Raw genomic sequence first — 22347 nt, forward strand, 5'->3', positions numbered from 1 at the left:
GGTGATTAAGGGGTTAGGGGACATTACATGGGATGTTTTTATTCTTTTTTCTGTTTTGCAGAAGCGGATGGGGCATGGGCAGGATGAAGATGAGGATGGCCTTCATCGTGGCAGCCGGACATGGGTGAGTGCTTTATGTATTTAATGTATTTATTGTTCTTTATGTATTTTAAATGGACACATTCACTATTATCCATTTGTGGATAATAGTAATTGTGCCCATTACTATACTGTATGTTAGGGGGGTATAGGGGTTTTTGGGGTAATATATTTATTTATTTATTTATTTCGTGTGGGGCTGTTGTGTGTGTTTTATTGTTATTTTTATTGTGGGTAGCGGGGGTGGGTGAAGTGGGTATTAGACCCAACGGTGGTTGTTTAGGGCTTGAGGGGGGTAGCGGGAGGGCTGAACCCCTTCATGACCATAGCGGTATTAACCGCTACGGTCGTGATGGGGTTAAGCGCATCCGCAACCCCCCCCGCAAGCCCTAAACAAATAACAAGGGCAAAATTCCCCCTTCACCCACCCCCGCTAGCCACAATAAACCTGGCACGGTAACTTAACCCCTTCATTGCCTTAGCGGTTAGCCGCTAAGATAATGAAGTGGCCTTTAAATGCATTTTTCCTGCCTCGGATGCATGCCGGAGGGCTCCGGTGCTGGTATTAATGGTATCAGCTCAGGAGACCCCTGGCATCAATCTCAGCCAGGAAAAAGGCCAGATTTTTTTCTAAGTCCTGATCCGCCGCTCATCAGCAGCCTCCCACCATCAACTTGCCAACTTTTTTTGGCGTGCCTGATTCGGCATAAAAACGCCATTCTAGAGTGGCGAATAGCAGCGCAAAGCTACTCGCCACTACTAGAATACAGCGTGGCGGAAAATATGTCTGTTTGAGGCGAAAAGTGCCTTCACGCCTCACCAATGGCGGAAAAAAAAAACCGCCAAACACATTGGCGTTTTTTTTTATTCTCGCCACATTTTCGCCCCTTACTGAATAGGGGTAGGAATTTTTGGCGTGAAACGGGCGAGAAGTGCCTTTCCGTCGCTTACTGCATGAGGCCCTTTGTTGGTTGCATGCTCATTATTTCAGTTTAGCTTTATTTGAACCTCTGGTATTTCACTTACTTCTTCTGTCATTTTGTATGTATCAGTTTCATTATTCCCTTTCAGCAATGTTATTTGTTTTTTTAAATATTTGCTTGTGTGCTACAAGTTGCTCTTTTCAACCACAGTTTACTAATTCATGTTTCTGTTCTCTGATTTCAGCTATGCCTGCTTTTACAGTTATTTATAGTTATCACCCTTTGGTGTTTTATATTTTATATTTTATGTATACTTTATGTATGTTTTTGATAATTGTATTAAATTGAATCATCCTTTTTTTGTTAATTATGCATATATTGGTGACACCTTTTTAGCCGTAGAATAAGAATATGATAGGTCCTTTCATTCACACCCATGAGTTTTAGGAGACCAATGAGATGGTGTTAAGGTATTTAAATATCATCAGTGTTTTCATTAAATTTATCCCTGATGATTTAGGTCCACCCCTACTAAACGCGTTGGATGTTGCTTATGAGTCTACCAATAGCTGTACCATTTGTACCTTGTGCATATATCCAGTTTGGCTGTTTGTTAGCTGCTGGCTCTTATTTGTGCAGATCGCAAAGGGTTTATTCCTGGACGTTCATTGCCTTGTGCTCCTACGGCGCTTGAGACATCGTCATCTCTGATTACCCTCTGCCTAACAGCTGAGCAGTGCTACACGCCGATGCAGGAGGATTTCTGTTCCGTCCATGAGGTTGATATTTCCTCCACGAGACTTATTTGCTATGCCATCATTACAATTGAAGGTTTAATACCTACACAGCTCTGGTGTTAAGCCACCACTCGCCTCACGGCTGCTACCATGTACCGGCAAATCAGCTGTGTTCTCACCCACTGCTGTATTGGTTCATTGCTATATGTGTGCTGAGTGTAGCTATTTTGCTGGATTTCAAAGGTGGTTTGATGCCATCTCCTGGACCCCTCTGACCTTAATTACACCTCCCATCGATTGAAACAGGGACATCATCCATCTAGAGAGCATTTGGACAAAAAGGCCAACTTTCATCTGATCCAGTAGCTGACAACAGTCCTCATCTGTGGGAGTACGTGCTCGTTTGCGGTACCATGCTGGTTATTGCGTGTCATGATTGAATGTTTTTAATATCTCGTATCTGCGATACTCACCCTCTCCATTTGTATAATATATATTTTCTAACTTACTACTCTATGAGTTGTGCGCTTTTCTTGTTTTTTCCATACTAACTTATTAGCCTTAGTAATTACTAGGAATAGTTTAAATATATATAAAAAAAAGTCTATCGGGCTTATTCTATATCCGCTAAAGTGGCGTATCGGGCTGTTTCCCCCTATCTTCAATGGAGAAAAACACTGTAATCGACCACTTCTGCATATTCAACTCGGTTATCCTTTTCCTATCATAAGAATGTCTTGAAATGCGTTGTCAGGACTCAAGGGAAACATAAAGACCAGAAATTAATTGGTTCACATACTGGATGGATTGCTATGCTTTGCAGGGTAAAGCTTTTGGCTTCATTTCTTATCTCTGTTTCTTTCACGGGACAGTTGCTGACAGCGCGTGAGACATTGTAGCAAAACCACTTTCTTTGTGATGTCTTGAAAATTTGTACTTACCAGGAAGTATACAATTTCCTACAAGGAAAGCAGCCAGGGGGTACATTCCACAAAGTTAACCTGTGAACCCAACATGCTTCTCTTCACAATCTACTTGAGCAGCATAGAGCTGGTGTGCTGACATGCAATGTATACTGTATATAATAAAATTACAACGTGAATATGCTTATATTTCACATACTCTAACCACTTAGAAGTGAGTTGCTCTTCCGTTTTTCTTTAATAATTCATTACCCTTTATTTTTCTGTGCGCTGTGATCTGAATTATTTTAACTCTTTAATTGTTTCTAACTCTACGGAGGAGTACACCATGCATTCATTGTCAATAAAAAAGTCTTTTTTTTTTTCAAATTCACCGTTAGTCACAAATACAGTAGTACACGTTTAGTGACAACATTTGTTTTCCCTCTTGGAGACCATTGCTTGGACTGTCAAACCATGATTTACATAATCTTTAAGATTTTGTATGACGCATAACTATAATCCATAGTTATATAACTGTAGATTTCAGTTCTAGATCATGTTAATGTATTACATTATACAGTAGTAACATTTTCATTTATCCTTAAAGGTTATTCAACGTTTATAAATACTTCTGTTGTTAAACTATTAAAAGCTTGAAGGCAACACAGCTCTCTAGATATACTGTACTGTACATGGTTTACTGGGGAAAAAGTTGTTTAACATTGTTATTATAAACTAGTATATTAAGATTAATTTATTCTTTAAAAAAATATACTACAATCACTTTTGGAAACGTATCCTGCTATTTTCCTTAAAATCATCCTTAAAATCTTTAACATAGTCCAATAGTCTTCCAATAAAGATAAAACGTTTTAGATGTGATAATAGATTTGTTTTAATAACTACCCTCTATTTAGATGATGAAATGCTAAGAAATCTTTGGACGGACCATGTGAATTCTATGATGCATTTTAGCATTTTTACAACAATGTTAAGGGTTTAACCTTTTGGATGCCAGGGGGGCCATGACATGAGAGTGCCACTGCCCCTCTGAGAAAACATTGTCACATTACCGCAGCCTCCCTTAACCCGTAAACGGGTAGCGGAAGAGTCCTACTTAATTTTTTTATTTCATTTTTTTTTTAATTGGAACTGCTCGGGTGGTTCTCTGGAGTTGAAACATATTATTTTTAGCTCTGGAGATATTTACTGGTGTAGTTCCTCCAGGAGTAACAAAATGGCCTCCACATTTCAGGAGTTCTACGGCTAATAGGAAACTGCAACATCATTGTTTGCGGCTTCCTATTTGTAACTAAACCAGTAAGTATTTTGGGATCTGGGGAGAGCTAAAAAATCGATTGGTTCCGCTATTGAAGACCTGAATGTTGCAATAGAAAATTAGAATTTAGGCTGGATTGTATTCCCTATGGCAGGGATGCCTGGGGGGGCGGGAGATATTCTGGGGGGATTTGTCCGCGGGCATGGCGCTTACAGAGGCTCAACGCTCTTCACCAAAGCATTTAAATTAAATGCCAGGGACCACGCGCAGGGGGAGAGCAGGCAGGGGAACAGGGAAAAACGTTTGCGCACGCCTGCCCTATGGCATTCTCTATTTATTTATTTATTTTACAAATTTAAACATTAGAACACTTCCCTTACTTGCTGAGTGATTGCCACCGCTACTATCACTGGAAATAGTAACCATGATTTCTTTGGACTGAGTCAATTGAGGTTCCTTGATACTGTACTTCCCTCAATGTTTATGAATTACTGGCACAGTACGTTCCTCTGGAAAGTGATATTGAATGAGGAGTTGTTTTTTTTTTTTTATTTATTAGCTTGTCCATCGGGAACGTACAAGCCCGAAGGCTCCCCAGGAGGAGTGAGCACTTGCATTCCATGTCCTGATGCAAACCATACCTCCCTACCAGGAAGCACCTCAGTGGAAGACTGTGTCTGCAGGGAGGGATATGAAGATGATGGTCAAACCTGCAAAGGTAGGTGTTCAAACTTGTTTTTTTTTCTTTGTTTATCTCTACAATTTCAAGAATATCTCTAGCACTTACAGCAGTTTTATTTTTGATACTTTTGTATCACAAATATGGGCAATGAATGGTTTACTTTTCAAAATAATACATGCCATTTATTGAAGATAGAGAAAGAGAAGGAGAAAGAACGTGTCACTCCTATGCTTTAAAAACAATAACCAAATAGGATGTGAACTAATGGCACTGGCTTGTTCAGTAGTTTAAATAGCTGTAAAATGTTTAATGTCTCCATAGCAATCAAATACTTTAGGGCGTTTCTACGGTCTTTTTCTAATCATGTTTCAGATGACACGGTGTAAACTGTTGTTCGTAAATGCAACGTTTTCATACTATCTTTTCACTTTTGTTGTTTGGTTGGAATAATTATGGCAGCATAAATGTTTTAAAGGGATGAAAGGAAAGAACAATAATGACCAATTAACTTTCAAATTAAATGGACACAAAGAACATAGAAAGTAACTCATTTCTAGAGATGGACAAACTGAGCAAAATGTGTTTACCAAAGGCTTAGTGCCAAATTTTTGAAAAGGTTTAAAATTGTGCCAGAAGTTTGATTGAACATTAAACCAGAACGTTTCTTGCAAATTGTTTGAATTTTGACAGAGAATCTATTTTCTACAATGTAAAAAGAACCTTTCTTTTAAAAAATTCCCACAACATTTTGACAATGAGAAAGAGCTCTTGCAGGACAGTAGCCTTGCATATTGTGCCGAGATCTCATGTGGAGTATAAGTGGCTTATTTTACAGGTATATACAGGTAAGTACAGCAAATGGCCCCTTTACTAAATAAAATTGGGAAAAACATGTTGGCAAATTCAAACTTCGGTGAACTATTTGCCCATCTCTACTTATTTTACTTATACATGAACATTTTAGGAGAGGGGTGATTGAATCTCCCTGAAGAATTCAGCTGTATTGCACACTTTTCCTTTTGCCCATTTGAAGTGCTGTCCCATGTAGTCGGCCACTGAAAAAAAAAAAATTTTCAGACATTCCCCATTATTTATTTTAATTGGTTAGTGCATTTTTAAATCATCCAAAACATTTCAATTGCAGAATTAGTGATTTAAAAAACAAATAATAAAAATTCAGAGTCTATTAAAGTGCCCGCTTTTTTAATTTAAAGGTGTAAATGAGCCTTTACTAAAGATCTTAGGAAATCACTGCTCTTAAATTATACTCGTTGTAACATTCTAATACAGGACCCCTTAATAAAAACCCCTCCCTTCTAACAAATAAAAATGAAAATGAAACTCCTGGGCAAAAGAAGCTTAATGCCAAATTCACCCAAATTGTATAGGAAAACTAAAAAGCATTTCATAATGTTAGCTTCTTCTGGATAATAGCATAAATTGATGATTTATTTCCATATGGACCTCTCTGCTTTTCCATTACTTGGGAGACGAAAGCATGCATTGAAAATTGTCTGCACTTGAATTTGCATGAAGAATAATTTAGTTAACATCAGTTTTATGGTATGTGCTGCAAAAACAGATGAACAGACATTTTATTACAATATACAGTACACGAATAACGAATAAAGAAATGTGCAGAGTTTGTGAAACAATGTATTCATTGTACATGGTCGGGACAACTGTTTCTGATTTTAGAAGCGAGGTGTGACGCTAAGGAATCTCAATCCCAACTAGTTTCCTCTTACAGTAATGATACAAATATTTAAAAATAACATTATTCTTTCAATATCAGTGAAATGTGTATTAACTCCTTAATAATTCAGTTTAAAATACTATTTCTATGATATACTGTATGAGAATCATTATAACTGGGACAGATTTCCTTGTCAGTAAATGGAAATGCAATTCTACCATAACATTTGCTTTTGTATTCTAAACATTATAGTTGTTCGCTGCCCTGAGCTACTGTCCCCTGAAAATGGCTACTTTATCCAGAACATTTGCAACAATCACTTTGATGCAGCCTGTGGAATGCGATGCAAGACAGGGTTTGAGCTAGTTGGAAGCAGCATTCGGCTTTGTCAACCAAATGGACTGTGGTCAGGTTCAGAGGCCACCTGCAGAAGTAAGCAAGACATTAATTGTTATTTCTCCAGTTATGGGGTTCATTCAATAACCTCTACAGTGGCCATGCTGACTTGCAAGGCACATTCTGGCGCAACAGGGCTTCAGGAACCGGCCACTAAGACGTAGTAGCTAAAAATGTCAACCCATTTCAATGTCTACCAAGCAATGATTAGCAGTTGCATACAATACAATTAAAGGTAAAAAAATTCCAGAACTATTTTCTAATTACTCAGTGTTACCCATTGACGTTGAATAGAAGACATTCTTCAGAATAACGGCTCCTCCTGTCACTAAGCAGTATTCATGTACTTGATGAAGTACATGAATTAAGACAAAAGCATGTGCATTATCCTCACATCACAGGAAAAGAGAGCTTCATTTGTATATAAGCGTATTTGATGGGTATCAGAAGTAATCTCCTTGCCTCAAGCTGTTTTATTAACATTTAAAAAAACTTCCTTTAAAACATCTGGAGGATGTCCTTGCTATGTGTTTGCCAAAATGTAGTACACTGAATATTTTTAATAGACTACTGTCATAGTTTATTATATGCACGTTAAAGCAATTACATATCAGATCAGCTTGCATATAACTGAACTGAAGTACTATCCTATTTTAACTGAGTCACCCTCTACATCCTATAAATATATGGCTTTGATGGGATGGATTTTATTGATTTTGTAGAATTTCATGATCTTACAGGTTTATGATACCAATTTGAACACACATGAATGGGTTCACCTGAGCTTTTTGTTAAATGACTCTAATGCTTTATAGTAGGTTTGAAACATTATATTTAGGTAACCTGCATAATATGCACATTGTAGCTACGGTAATTAATTGCAGTATACAGTGTAACTCAGTTAGCTTGAAAAACCTTAAAGCAGCAATACTACTTTCCAACTTTTTACATTTTAAAATAATTTTTGTATGTAAAGCATGTGACCGTGTATAATTCTACATTCTTACCTAAGCTTGCAGTCGTTTGGTGCTCCTGTTATAAATCTGTAAAAATCCTGATTGTGTCAAAAACGAAATGATCGCCTTCTAGCTTTGTGCCTAAGGCTGCGGTTCCAGTCACTGCCACAGCGCACGGCTTCGCGTGCGCTGTGCATGTAAGCACCGCCCCTCAATGGGGAAGGGCCCAGTACTCACCTTCACGCTGAAGGTGCAGCCGCGCCGTGCTTCAAGATTTTTTAAACTCAATGATATTGAGTTTAAAACTTGCGACGGAGGCGTGGCCACGCCCCCACCGGCGGTTCACCCAATGAGGGCGAACCTGACGCGTGACGTGATGGCCACGCCCCCGCAAATCCCCGACCACGCCCCCTCCCGTCGCAGTTCCCTCTCTCCCTGTCAAACCGCAGATCGCGGGTAGCGCTGTGCACGCGCCGCCCCCCCCGCCGGGCGCTCGTGTCACAGTTATGACTGGGACCACAGCCTAACTGATTTAGCTTAAAAAACATTAAAGGCTCCTATCATTGCCACTGTCAGCAGTTTAGTTTCTACAGAATTAACCAGTATGTTGTGTAAACAAACATTGGATGTGGACCCTGTTCGGGTAGACTGCCGTCTATGTGTAAAAATGAATTAGACACAGTACAGTATTAATTAAGTCATGCACCACTTAACTAGAGATTTGCATATCTCTACAATAATACTCATGTGTCACAATTACATGTTCATTTTTGTTCAGAGGGAAATCGCCGTCACTGAGAAGGAGGTTGAGATAGCGGACACGGCCGCACAGCAAAAATAGCGAGGCTGGACTGTGCTATTGAATGACTTTATTGAAGCATAGGAAAGTTAAAACAAGAGTAGGGCTGGACTGTTTGCTTTCATTTTTGTTCAGTCGAGAATCACATGCAGCACCTAGTTGTACAGTGTGGTGCATACATTTCTTTTACAGTACTGTACATGTGATCTTATTTTGAAACACCTTAGACATTAGATACAGTATGTCTGTAATCCATCTTGCCTTAGTGACTTTGGGGAGCTTTTTCCCTTTCATGATTCTACAGTTATTACCAAAGTCTGGTTTTCAATTCCTTGGCTGACTTGGATTTATGGACCAACTTCCCTCTTTGATTCTGCTCTATAGGCTACTGTAACATTCTATTGTACAGAACACAGACAAACGCTTCATAGAATAACAGAATATAGCTAAGGCAGGGACACAGCGGCTAATTCAATATATAATTCAAATAAGGATTGCAATAGAAAGTAAGATCAACCCTAAAAAGTTCTTTAAGTACCTTAATAACCAAAAAATTAGAAAATAAAATATGGGACCCTTTCAGTGTAAGAAGGGCAGGCAGATTATTGGAGATAAGGAAAATGCAGAGGTATAAAACAAATTCTGTGCCTTTGTCTTTACCAGGGAAGAATACATTTCAATAGTAGTGCCACAGGAGGAAGCCACAACCTCCATATTAATGAACAATTGGTTAACTGAGGAAGTAGTTCATAGGTCGGCTTGAAAAAATTTAAGTAAATAAGGCACCTTGCCCTGATGGCATGCATCCAAGAGTTCTCAGGGAGTTAATCTCAGAAATAGCCAAACCATTATATTTAATATTCAAGGACTCCCTTTCCACAGGCTTAGTACCACAAGATTGGCGTAATGCAGATGTGGTGCCTATATTTAAAAAGGGAGCTAGATCACAACTGGGGAATTACAGACCTGTAAGCCTGACTTCAATAGTGGAGAAACTACTCTACTTGAAGGTTTAATACAGGATAATATTCAGGAATACCTAATGGAAAACACATTTATTAGTAATAGTCAGCATGGATTTATGAAGAATAGATCATGCCAAACTAATCTTATTTGTTTCTTTGATGAGGTAAGTAGGAATTTAGACCAGGATAATGCAGTTGATGTTGTCTACTTAGATTTTGCAAAGGCTTTTGATACGGTTCCACACAAGAGGCTGGTGTACAAAATAAAGCAAATTGGACTCAGTAATAATATATGCACCTGGATTGAAAACTGGTTGAAAGATAGAAAGAGGGTTGACATAAATTGAACTTTTTCAGGTTGGGCTAAGGTCTTTCAAAATAACTATTCATCCCAATGGCAGTACTAAGGACTCAGGGGCATCCCTTAAGTTTGGAAGAAAGGAAAGTTCACCAGTCACAAAGGAAAGGGTTCTTTACATTAAGGACAGTTAAAATATTGAATTCATTACCCATAGAGATAAAATAGTGTTCAAAAAAAGGTTGGACATTTTTTTTTAGAAAGGAAAGGTATACAGGGATATACCAAATAAGTAAACCTGGGAAGGATGTTGATCCAAGGAGTAATCCGATTGCCAATTCTTGGAGTCAGGAAGGAATTTATTTTTCCCCGTATGAGATATGATTGGATGATATGTCATTAGGGTTTTTTGTTTGCCTTCCTCTGGATCAATAAGTAAGTACAGATATAGGATAAAGTATAGGTTGTCTAAATTTAGCACAGGTTGAACTTGATGGACGCAAGTCTTTTTTCATCCTCATCTATTTAACTATGTAATATGTACTGAAGCAAAAAATAAGCCATTCAAGTGAGTAGGGTTTTCAGCTGAATGCAGTGTAAATTGAATTGGCCTCCCTCATTGTATAAAACTTGTGTCTATAGCACATATAAATGAACAAACCTAATAGGGCCACTGAAAAATAATGTGCATTTAATGAAATGTTGAGTTCTGATTCTGTGTATAGTTTGTGCAAATACAAATCAAATCTGCTTTTCACAGTACATACTGTAAGTTCATGAAGCAAAATTACATTGCAAAATTATTAATTAAAAAAATTGCCAAAGAATATGATTGCAGCTAAAATTGAAAATATCCGGAAACAACATTTATCAAAAGCCCCAGACTGCAAAACTAGTGCAAAAATACTGTACAAGATTTATATATTAAAAAATGTCATTGCTTTAAGGAGGAATTATTTTTCTGTACTGTCTAAGCAACCGGGATACATCACTTTCAATCTGGTGCAGTTTTTTGCTCCACTTTTGCCCTAATTTAGTAGCTGTGTGACTTTAATATATATACCCCTTATGGAGTAATATAAACAAACTGCCACATATCTATCAAATCAAAAAGTCCCTACTACGGGACCTCGTCCTGGCTACATCTGGTGCCTTGTATTTGCCCTTCTTTTGCTGCCTGGTGACTTTGATACATAGCCCCCTAAGGGGACTATGTATGAAGTGTCACTATAAGTGATTTTGTCATAAAAACAGACACACAGAAGAACAGTAACTTGGTGCGCCAATGCATAAAAACAATGTTTGTGTGTTGTGAGGTGTGTGCGTCAACATCTTTTTTACAAATATAAAAATAACTCTGGAGCGGTTACTCAGAGCTATAGGCAGAGCTTGGATATTGGCTCTGGCAAGCCTATGTAAATGATATGTTATATTAAATTATATGTATGCTCCACTTTTTTGTGTTTAGTGTTTAAGTTTTACCTAAAATATTTTTTGCATGTAGTACAAAAAGAAGCAAAGAATTATTCTGTTGTACTTTTCTACAGTCCGAACATGTCCAAAACTTAATGCTCCTGAACATGGAACGATGAACTGCTCATCCAGGGATACTTCTTATGGAACAGTGTGCTATGCATCCTGTAATGGAGGATATCAGTTGGAGGGAAATTCCAAACTCGCTTGTCAAGGAAACTCACAATGGGATGCAAAGGAGCCACACTGTAAAGGTATGTTTTACATGTATGTCTTCATTTCCTTCTGCACTCTGTATAGAAGGTTTTAAAGCAAGAATCCCCTCTAGGAATGTATTGGAGTTTAACATATGGCCCATATCCACTAAGCTTGATTTAATCATGGCTCATAATATCGTGTTATCAAAATCAGTAATGGACGTTATGTTCCCTGAGGTTAACACAGATCCAGAAAGCTAATTATGTGCAAAAACAATGGGCGTTCATTATCTCATGAGAGAGAGACCTATTTCATTAGAGTCCCAGGTGCTATATATCCCCCTCAAACTAACTTTGAAACAACATATAGACAGACACCTGTGCAAAGGAGCCCACCTAAGATATCTGGGATTTATCTAATATGATATGCAAAGTGTATTTTAATGACACCTATTAGCATAATGCTACTATCTTGCCCCCTGACCATGTCCTGCTCTATTTCTTTCAAATAAATGTTTTAATCTGTATCATCTGCGGTTCCCATGGTAACTTTTAGACTGCACTAGACTTTGGGGACAGCTCCATTTTAAGCTCCCGGACAATTAATGTTTAGTATTTCCCCACCCCTCATTTTCTTTGTTTCTTTCTTTCTTTGTTTCTTTCCTTCCTTCTTTCCTCCTTTCCTTCTTTCCTTCTTTCCTTCTTTCCTTCTTTCCTTCTTTCCTTCTTTCTTTCTTGTATATGTACAGCATGTGACAATGTATAATGCTACATTTTCACCTAAGCTGCCAATCATTTGGTGCTCTTGTTATAAATCTGTAAAAATCCTGATTGTGTATCTAACGAAATGGCCGCCTTCTGACTCTATGCTGCAGTCTGTGAAATGCTGCAGCTGATATGTAACATTATATTACTAAGTGTAACACACTAGTGTTACAGCTTTCAGAGCTTTCAATATACATTCTACTGTTTGGAACACAGTAACAGATCTGTTTGTATCACTTTGTTGCCAAAGACCAGAGCTCAACAAGATGTGTCAGAGCCTGTTACAAATGAGGAAGTGGATATGAATTTCTAAATGGTTGCTATTGGAACCAAAGGATACTCCGTACATTAAAAAAAAGTAGCAAAAATGGCTTTAGGAGTTAAAAAAAAAAAGGCAGACAGTACACTCTAATACTACAGAACTGATTTATTTCAAAACAAACATATAGAAATGGTCACATTTTTCTGCTTTCATTTAGTTTGAATAATTATATCAAATATAAATTAAGATTAGGTACATTGCCCTCCTCTTGTAGAGCTACTTATAAGAATGCATGGTGTCCTGTGTCATGATCACCGGCACCTAAAGAAAACCTAAGTAATCATAAAAATGGGACTTTTAGAAAGACTCCACCAGCTAGGATAGTCATTAGGGAATCCCTAACTGGCTGCACGAAAATGCCCCCAAATCAAGAAGCCAAATGGTAGCATGCCACCACCCGTGAGTGGGACTGCAGCTGAGGCCATGTAAGAGCACTGCCCAGAACTCTAATATCTAAAGTAGCACATGCTCTTATACCCCGGGGTACCCCACCCATTACCAGGAACCATGCACACTCTCACAAGATATACAGTACAGTGAATCCTGAGTGAGATGGTGTCTGATGGTGTTTTTTTTTAACCCATACAACACCAGAGGGTTCCTGATGTTGTATGGATTAATAAATATTTTCATTTCACTTTACTGATGTATTTAATCTTGGTAACAACATTCCTTGGGGATAATTATTATGTTATGAGCATGAAGAAACTTACAGCCCATCTAAAATACTCTAATGATTCAGAGGGTTGATGTGTTCATGAGACTTCATTTAAATGTTTGTTTGTACTTTTTTTTTAGTTTTCTCATCTCTGTTTCATATTTACCTCTTCCTTTGCTCTCTGGTTTGTTATGGCCAATTGAGGTATTTGTATTTATTTTAAAGTGTAATGTCCTCTCTGATTTTAAATAAACTGGTGTGCATTTAAAAGATGTATCTCATATTCACTTAGTAACTTCAGCAATAATGTGGTCGTATTTCAGCCATAAACAGATACACTATACATTAATAGAGCACGGTGTAGTTCTGATTTGAACAATACATTATGGGGACTCGTGTTCAGTTTATAATACAGTATGTTTTGGTTATGATTTGGGGGCTTTTTGTGATATAATTGTTTTATTATAATTAAATCATATACCATGAGTGTCCTTCAACAACTAACAAAAAAACTGAGCATGAAATGTTACTGTATTTCAAATTATAACTTTAGTTTGATTTTATGTTATGCAGAAATCCACTGTCCCATTTTCCAGAAACCAAATGGCATTCTGATATTCCCATTGAATTGTGGGAAGGAGCCAGCCATGTATGGATCTACCTGCCATATGGGCTGTCACAATGGTTTTATATTGTCTGGAGTCAGTGATGAATTGAGGTGCATTGCCAATGGAAAATGGAGTGAAGATGTCCACCAAGCTCTCTGTAAAGGTAGAATAAAAGACATGATTACACAAATAACTGGGAGTAGTATAAAGATAGTAGACTATTAAATAATCTATGATGAAGTAGAAAGGTGCCTGCTCATCTTAGAAAAAAACACGTACTGGAGGGGTGCTATCTTGGAATGATTAAAGCAATCAGTGGTTATAGACAAAGATTCCCATATTTCCAGATTTAGATTTTCCACAAATTAAATAAAACTTTTAATTGTACTTGAATAAAACAAACTGGGAAAGAATACATTTACATTTGTAACCAAACCCAATTTGAAGTGCAATGCAGTGAGTTTGGGAAATCCTGGAGGAATGTTTAAGGATAACACAATTCAAGTGCAATATAGTGAAAAATAGGTGATTCATGTGAAAATAACAGTATAACCACAAACTGAAAACACAGAGCCATAACTCTATCCCTATAGCTTCCTTCTGGTCCGTTTACTACTTATACGGCTAAAAGGTATAATTGCTGCTCCCTGAATAGTCTGCAGTCTACCCCTCTAGCTATGAATCAATACTGGAATGTTCAAATATGATATATTGTATCTCTGCCCTAATGTAGCTATCATGCTGGCTGGACACAAAATCATTCTCTAGTATACTGAGACGTGTCTCTGTCACGCTTCTGCTGTCACTGCATCTGACGTCACTACTATCAGGGTAGTAGTGACGTCAGATGCAGTGACATCAGGAGTGCGACAGTATTACGTTTTACAACGTAACTTCTACAAATTAAGTTTTATAATTTGAAGATAAGTGGGAATCTATTTACTGACTAAAATACACGACTAGTAATGTTTCCAGCTGAATAAATGTTGCTTCTTTCCAACTTGGCTGCTTTTAAACAGTTCTCTAAACAGATGGCCCCACGCTGATCTTTGCTACAACCATGACATTACAGCAAACAAAACTACTTGTAACATTATGTGAGTCTCCTAGATTCCAAACTGGAACAAAACTGATTCACAATGTTTCTCAATTAAAAAAAAAAAAAAACAGGTCGTTTTTGTTTTACTCAAAGTTTGCTCACATTTTTTAAAGGAAAGACTAATAAACAAACCTTATACAGATGCTGCTTCCTTTATTCAAACACATATCGTTCTAGATTTTGGCAAATTCGAAATGGCACATCGGATTAACACAGCAGGGATCCATGCTGTGTTAACCCTACCGGGTTGTACCTGTTTGCAAGAGACGTGCATTAAATCAGTCACTCTACCTGCATGCCTCTAACAGGCGACAGCGGGTTTTTTTAAATTTAATTTTAATACTACAGTATTGTAGCAGGGGTCTCCGGAGCTGGACCACATTGATTTCAGGTCTGGGGACCTCCTACTTCCTGAGATACAGGCCCCGGTAAGGAGTGCCAGTATCCCCGCCATGTTAAAATACTGTAGGTCACGTAGAATAAAAATTCTGCGGGAGATACCGGCACCCAATAATGGGGCCTGTAACTCAGGAAGTAGGGGGTCCCGAGGCTGAAATCAACTTTGTTCAGCTCAAAAGCCCCCTGCTCCCGCACACTTTCAGCCTTGGGGACCCCCTGCTTCCTGAGATACATGCCCCGGCATGGGGTGCCGGTATCCCCACAATGTTAAAGGCCTCCGGTCACGTGACAGAGGATTTTAACATTGCGGGGATATCGGCACTCAATACCGGGGGATGTATCTCAGGAAGCACTTTGTTCAGCTCAGGAGACGTCATGCTCATGCACACTATGAATAAAAATAAAATGTAAGCAGCTTCATTACCTCCTTCATTCACCCCTCTTCCCCCAATAAACCTGGTAGTCTGCCTTAATCCCTTCATGGTATGAAGCTGCTTACATTTTATTTTTATTCATAGTGTGCGTGAGCATGGGGTCTCCTAAGCTGAACCATGTTGATTTCAGCCTTGAGGTACAGTAGAGACTTGGACTGGCTATAATTTGGACTGGCTTCCTCCCTAGTGCAGAGGGGGAGGACACAAGGTCTGCACCTGGATCAGCTGCACACAGACCAAGTTCCACCTCCACCCCTGTCACTCAGAGAGGCTGCCTGAGGATGGGGAAAACCCAAGATGATAGCCTGCCACAGCCTGCAGCTACCAGGACTTACATGACAGGGGGGAAGAAGCATAGCCAGAACCAGCCATGGCTAGAATTATACAATTTGAATATCATTTGAATCTGAGGTTCTTTTTTAACTAGAATTTCAGGGGGCCTATGAATTAAGAGCCGCAAATGTCTTTTTTAGAATTAAATTGATGCACAGAAATGACAAATTATACTATGCTGGTGTGCATCTATGTACCAAGTTTCCCCCCACCTCCATCCCCAATATTGTGTGCATTAAACATCAACAATAGTTATAGGCGTATATTGGCACAAACTAATGGCAGACGTATGATGCACAGATGTTAATGGTATGTTCTAAGGTAAATTGTAAATGGGCATACATCAATTATTAAAATGTTATAAACCTACGGATAATTGTTCGCCATGTTAAACCAAACGTCAATACTAAAAGTCAATTTATATTGTTAGCACGGAAATAAGTTGCCATATATCAACTAAAAAGTTATTTGATGCAGCACTGTTGTTTCATTATACAGTATACTGTAGATTAAACAAATTTACCATTTTCACAATATGTCTATTATAAATAATATGACACTAATCATTTATATTTACCTATACTAGTTATAAATAAAAAAAACTATAAAATTCTGCTTTAATTTAAATAGTATCAGTCAGGTATTTAACATGACACAATGTGTCAAACAATTAACTATTCGTCATACATGTGTGAAGTCACATAACGACCATCATACATGTGATGTATAGTGTATGAAGATTTATACTACTTTTTAAAACTAATATTTTGATGCACACATGTTTTAAATATAATTTTGGTACATAAGCTCCCTGGTGGTTTTTTTATTCCTTTATTTTAAATATATTGCACCAATTTCTACAACTTTCACAGACCTGAAGCCTTTCTCTCTCCGTACCATACTTTACCTTTGAAACTTTGATAGCCATCAATGTTCATCAGTTTCCCTCTATTGAAGATTCAACATCATGCAATTTATATAGCACCAAATACTTCTTGTATGAAACAAATAACAGTCATAAGACACCTTTTGGCGCTGGACAACATGTTACAGCCTTTTGAAGCAATAGCTTATAAGCTGTCTTCCAGCACTGGCAGGTGTCTTGTGGAAGAAGATTGCTTAGCAAATGTGGACCTTTATGAGAGTCACATATGATACTGATATCTTCATTATACAGTAGATGTAACGGTGTTTCCCCCACCCGGTGGGAGTTGTGGCCATTACGGATCGTGCGGTGCATGATACCTGCTGGTAACAGGAGGGCTGAGTCGTCCGCTGGTGGTAGTGGAGACATATGACTAGGCTTCTGAGGTTCATACCCTACATATCTCTTTAGCAGTGCAGTGCCTCCATCTGCTCCAGGAACTGAAGGTCATATCCCATGGTAGAACTATTACCTTTCCCCCCAGTAAGGTCACGCACCAGGCAGGATGTATAACAACAGGAATGGTTCATTATCTCTTCTGTACAGCCCAGTAACAAGCAGGCTTCTGCCCAATGCAGTACTTATCAGCTACTACTGAAGGATGGTCCCTGGACCGTCACTACAGGCCAAGGGCACCCGCAGCCATCCTAGGTCTTCCCTGCCTCCCTAGCAGAGGCAGAGGTATGGTCCACACTCACTATCCCCAGAGGGTAGAGGACTGGAGAAGGCCCAATACTCAGCCTCCCAAATGTGTGATCTGCCTTCCTCAAGTGGGGAAAGGCCCTGCTAAATTTGGGCGGTACCTGCCCCTATGTACAGCCAGAATGAGGGCATCAAGTCTATCTCATGATTGGTCATGCCCAGGCCTGATGTCACTGCCTTCCGCTGTCACACAAGTGCAGCTCCTCGGATGGGGAAAACCCATAACAACTACTGGCAAGGCCTGCTTGTACCAGGACTTACTGCCAGGAGAGAAGGAAACTAGTTGCCACAGATGGCATGGCTACATAGATGTTCATAACTCTTCAGACCAGCAGATTTAATTGCCACGAAGAAGAAGGACATGTACATTTGTCCCAGGTGCAAAGTTCCAATATCCCATTATAATAATACGCTGAGTAACTATAACCCTAGCAGATCTGAAAACAAGTCGTCAAATTTCTTCCTCTTCACTGACACTGGCAGAGTCCCATTGATACAAATAAAGATTGATTATTCTGATGATGAATATATGTTACAAGCATCCTTTATACGTAATATAAAGGGTTATGTTATTATTATTATTATTATTATTATTATTATTATGATTATTCATTTATAATTCTAGTGATGGTTTCTTCCAGCCTAGCTTTATTTTAAATAAAAGGATGATAGGTTAAAATATTGCTACATTGTTGCAACACAAATCTTGATTTAAAAATAAAATAATAATAATTATATATATATATATATATATATATATAAAATTTTATGTATAATTATTTAATATATTGATTTATTTTATATTGATTTATTAAGTTATTTAAATTAATAAATCAAGAATTGTTTTGCGTCTTGAAATTCTGAAATCATGAGTTGAAATCTCTACTTAAGAGCCTTTACTAATCTTTTGCAGGTCTTTTGCTCTGGTTGATTTAAATCCTTTTGTGGAAATTGTTTATATTTACCAATCATGAAAACATTAATACACATTTGTTTTTTTTACTTTGTGCCTCAGACATTGAGCCTCCTGAAATCAGATGTCCAAATGACATTCTTGCAAAGAATATTGAGCATCAGAATTCAGCACATATAAACTGGGAAGTTCCAGATGCAAACGATAATTCTGATGGAGAGGTGAGCATAAAACAAATGTAAATGTCATTAGTTGTTATGGACAGATATGTTGTGAGATATACATAGAGTACACAACATATTAAATCCTGAAAATATGAATACTGAATACCTAAAACTTTGAATACATGTATACAGATGTAGCCTTTGTTATTGCAGCTACTTGTGCACTGCAGCAGGACATAAACAATACACCAGCGGTGCACAATCTTTTCTGCTCGCGCCCCCCTCCTGCTTCCCTCACTGCTTGCGCCCCCCCCCCCCCCTCCCTTACCTTCTCTTCGACTCCCGGCGTCATTGACGCGGCAGGGTCACGTTGCCATGCCAACGTGATGTCATATGACCCTGCGGCGTCATTTGACACCGCTTTGTAATGGCGAGGCGTAGCTGAAGAGAAGGTAAGTGAAGTTGTAGATGTCTCACGCGATCCCCTGGCATTTATTTATATGCCGTGGGGGAAGAGCACGGGGCCTCTGCAATGCCGCGCCCCCCCTGAACAATCTTGCGCCCCCCTGGGGGGCACGCCCCCCAGTTTACTCACCGCTGTAATACACCACAAAGCAGCTGCGAGCAAGACGAGAGCACGGTATTTCACTCACTGGATGCGGCGGTGGATGAAATGATGTTGGCTACATCTGAAAATGTGTGTATATGTGTGTAAATGTTACAACTGAGTGAATTATTTTTGCGGATTTAGATCTGCTTGGGACCAACCGGTTCCTTTGGTTCGCAGATTTCCATGGATCAGTCTCAAAAAGGGTGCTCCATCTGTGTTTGTCAGGGTTTGTTTTCTTTCATTGACAATCCACATGGCAGATTAATAATCAGTGTGTGGATTTTTAACAATCCGGCAACTGTGGATTCTTAAAAATCCGCCTGGATTGTATACAATGGCCCAACCCTAGTAAATGTGTGTACAGTATATGTGTGTAAGCATAAAGAATGGTAATTGCAGCCAAAAATGCAATTTAATGGGCATGACTGCGACTTCGTGAATTATTCCACATGAATTGCAAAATTATTCTCATGCATTCATTGTCAGAGATAGAAGGGAGACATTGCCTTGTGTATCACAGATTGTACATTGTCTGAGGTTGAATGTACACAGGAAGGAGGGCTGCTGCAAGCCTATGCATGAACGTGAGTGATGCCGTTATATTGGTGATTTATTATAACAAAATGAGAGAGCAGACACACTGTAAAAGTAATAAGCTGATGCAGATAATGTCATCAGCAGAACTCTAGAGCCAATCACTGACTAGTGCATAAAAAATCAGCAGTGATTGAATAAATGAATCCCTTCAAAGGACCATATTTCTTTGGGAAGAACAAAGCAGTTTCCTGGCTTTCTATCAAATCCCATATCACACACTCAATTATCCTCCTCACTTTAAAGCTTTACACTCTTCTGCTCGTCCTTACATCAGCCCTAATTTCTCGCTATACACCATCCTGACTCTTGCGTTCTGCTCAAGGATGTCTTCTCTCTACCCCTCTTGTATCTAAAGCCCTATCCTGCCTTAAACCCTTCTCACGGACTGCCCCACACCTCTGGAATGCCCTTCCCCTCAATATCCGACCAGCACCCTCTCTATCCACATTTAAAACCCACCTCAAAACACACCTACTTAAGGAAGCATACGAGTAGCTCCATGGCTGATAATTAACACCTCAACATAAACCTTGGCCCCTTGCAGATGCACTTACCAGAACATCCTCCTACTGTCTCTGTACAGTACGTTCTTCTTACCAACCAATTATATTGTAAGCTCTTCGGAGCAGGGACTCCTTTTCCTAAATGTTACTTGTATGCCTGAAGCTTTTCTCCCCTTTATGTGTTATTTATATTATTTGATATTTATATGATTGACACTTATATTATGGCTGTGAAGCGCTATGTACATTAATGGCACAATATAAATATAGACATACATACATACATCCATACAACAAAACCATAAATATTACAGAAAACCTGTCTCAGTTACGAAAAACACTACATCTAAAAACATGCAGCCCTATCCACATGCCCTCCTTCCTTGATTGAGCACATGAGGACCTTATATTATGCACATCACATTGTGCACATGAATTGCCCTTGTATGATGTCAAAATGTTACAAAGCACATGACAAATCATGGCAACACTATTCAAGATTTTGTTGTCATTCACAACAGTGTTCCTATTATTTGATTAGGTACACAGGTATTTCCATTTCAAAATTAGTTCATGCGACACCTTGCATGCCAGAAACCCTTTACAGCCCAGAAAGGGCCATATTTAATAAGATGCAGTGAAAGGCAAACTTTGAATGCACTGTGAAAATTGAGTTTTTTTCGCAAGTTTGATTTTGGGAAAATTCATCTTTTAGAAAAAAAATCTCATGCCATCCATTTTTGTATATTTTTATTCAATTATGCAAAAATGTGATTAAGCAAAAGCAGAAATTTACCTAAATATGAAAAAATTGACTACGCGAAAATGCACCTAAATAAGTGAAAAATTGACTAAGCGAATTGAATCAAGCTTAAAAAGTGTACTTTGACAGACTAAAAAAATAAACTTGCAGTGAAAAGACAGGGGAATTGCACGCATTTCCTAATTTTTTTCAATTACAAAAGGTTTGAACAAACTTTTGCAGTTTGCAAATAAATAGAAAAGTTGGTCCAAATGTTTGCAGGCCGAACCTTTGACACATTCGCCCATTGCTAATAAAAAGTGCTAGGTGGTGTCCTGTGGAGTCGTATTACTCAATAAATATGGCCCATAAGCTCTAAACTTCAATAAATGACTCGCACTTCTTGTGACAGATACAGTAAATGAGTGTGTTCCCGCCTTTGTTTATTTTGTTAATTAATCCTTGATCTGTGCAAAAACATTGAGAAATAATTAACGAATAAAAGAAAACAAATTGTCGTTTCACACTCCATCTCATTTCATCTGACACTATACAGCAGAGGTGCCCAAACTTTTTCTCCAGCATCGTCAGCTTCATGTGACGTTGCGTTGCCATGACCCCGCAGCATCATTTGACTCTGCGTTGTCATGGTGACGTGTTGCCAGAAGCTGCAGCAGACACGGTAAGAGATAAACAGAGGCCTCACGCGCTCCCCGCCATTTAATTTAAATGTTGTATGGAAGAGAGCACCCTCCCCCCCGAAAATGTCGCACCACCCCTGGAGTTTGTACACCCGTGCTATACAGTACCACACAAACTTGGCAATATATCAGTCCCCAATGCCACCCCTCCTCTAATGATGTGAAAAAGCAAGTTATTCTTCCATTTATAGACAGCTTACAGTGACTGGACAACCTTAAGCATGTTTCTGCCTAATAATATACTGCATGTAATATAGAGTTATAGTAGCCTTATTAGTCTTGGAAAATATTTGTCATACAGTATGTTGTAATATCTTTCAATAGACCATAACAGTAGACACAGTATTCATCACAAATACTGTACATAAAGATTGAAGACCACACACACCTCTGCGTCAAATGAGCTACTAATATATGAACTATGTCTGAGGCATATTGACAATTAACACAGTTCAAAACATTCTAAA

The 22347-nt window shown here is 38.5% G+C and overlaps 1 protein-coding gene across 3 annotated transcripts in view; it reads left to right on the forward strand.

Moving 5' to 3' along the window:
* Positions 1–22347, forward strand: part of SVEP1 (sushi, von Willebrand factor type A, EGF and pentraxin domain containing 1) — a 306365-nt gene that overhangs the window by 101425 nt on the left and 182593 nt on the right. For all 3 annotated transcript variants that reach the window (XM_075595245.1, XM_075595238.1, XM_075595229.1), the window contains exons 4-8: positions 4503–4661; positions 6574–6753; positions 11283–11462; positions 13724–13921; positions 18666–18784. In XM_075595245.1, coding sequence (XP_075451360.1) covers positions 4503–4661; positions 6574–6753; positions 11283–11462; positions 13724–13921; positions 18666–18784 — 836 coding nt within the window. The remainder of the gene's footprint in view (positions 1–4502; positions 4662–6573; positions 6754–11282; positions 11463–13723; positions 13922–18665; positions 18785–22347) is intronic.

Source organism: Ascaphus truei, chromosome 1 (assembly GCF_040206685.1).
Source record: "Ascaphus truei isolate aAscTru1 chromosome 1, aAscTru1.hap1, whole genome shotgun sequence".
NCBI lineage: Eukaryota > Metazoa > Chordata > Amphibia > Anura > Ascaphidae > Ascaphus > Ascaphus truei.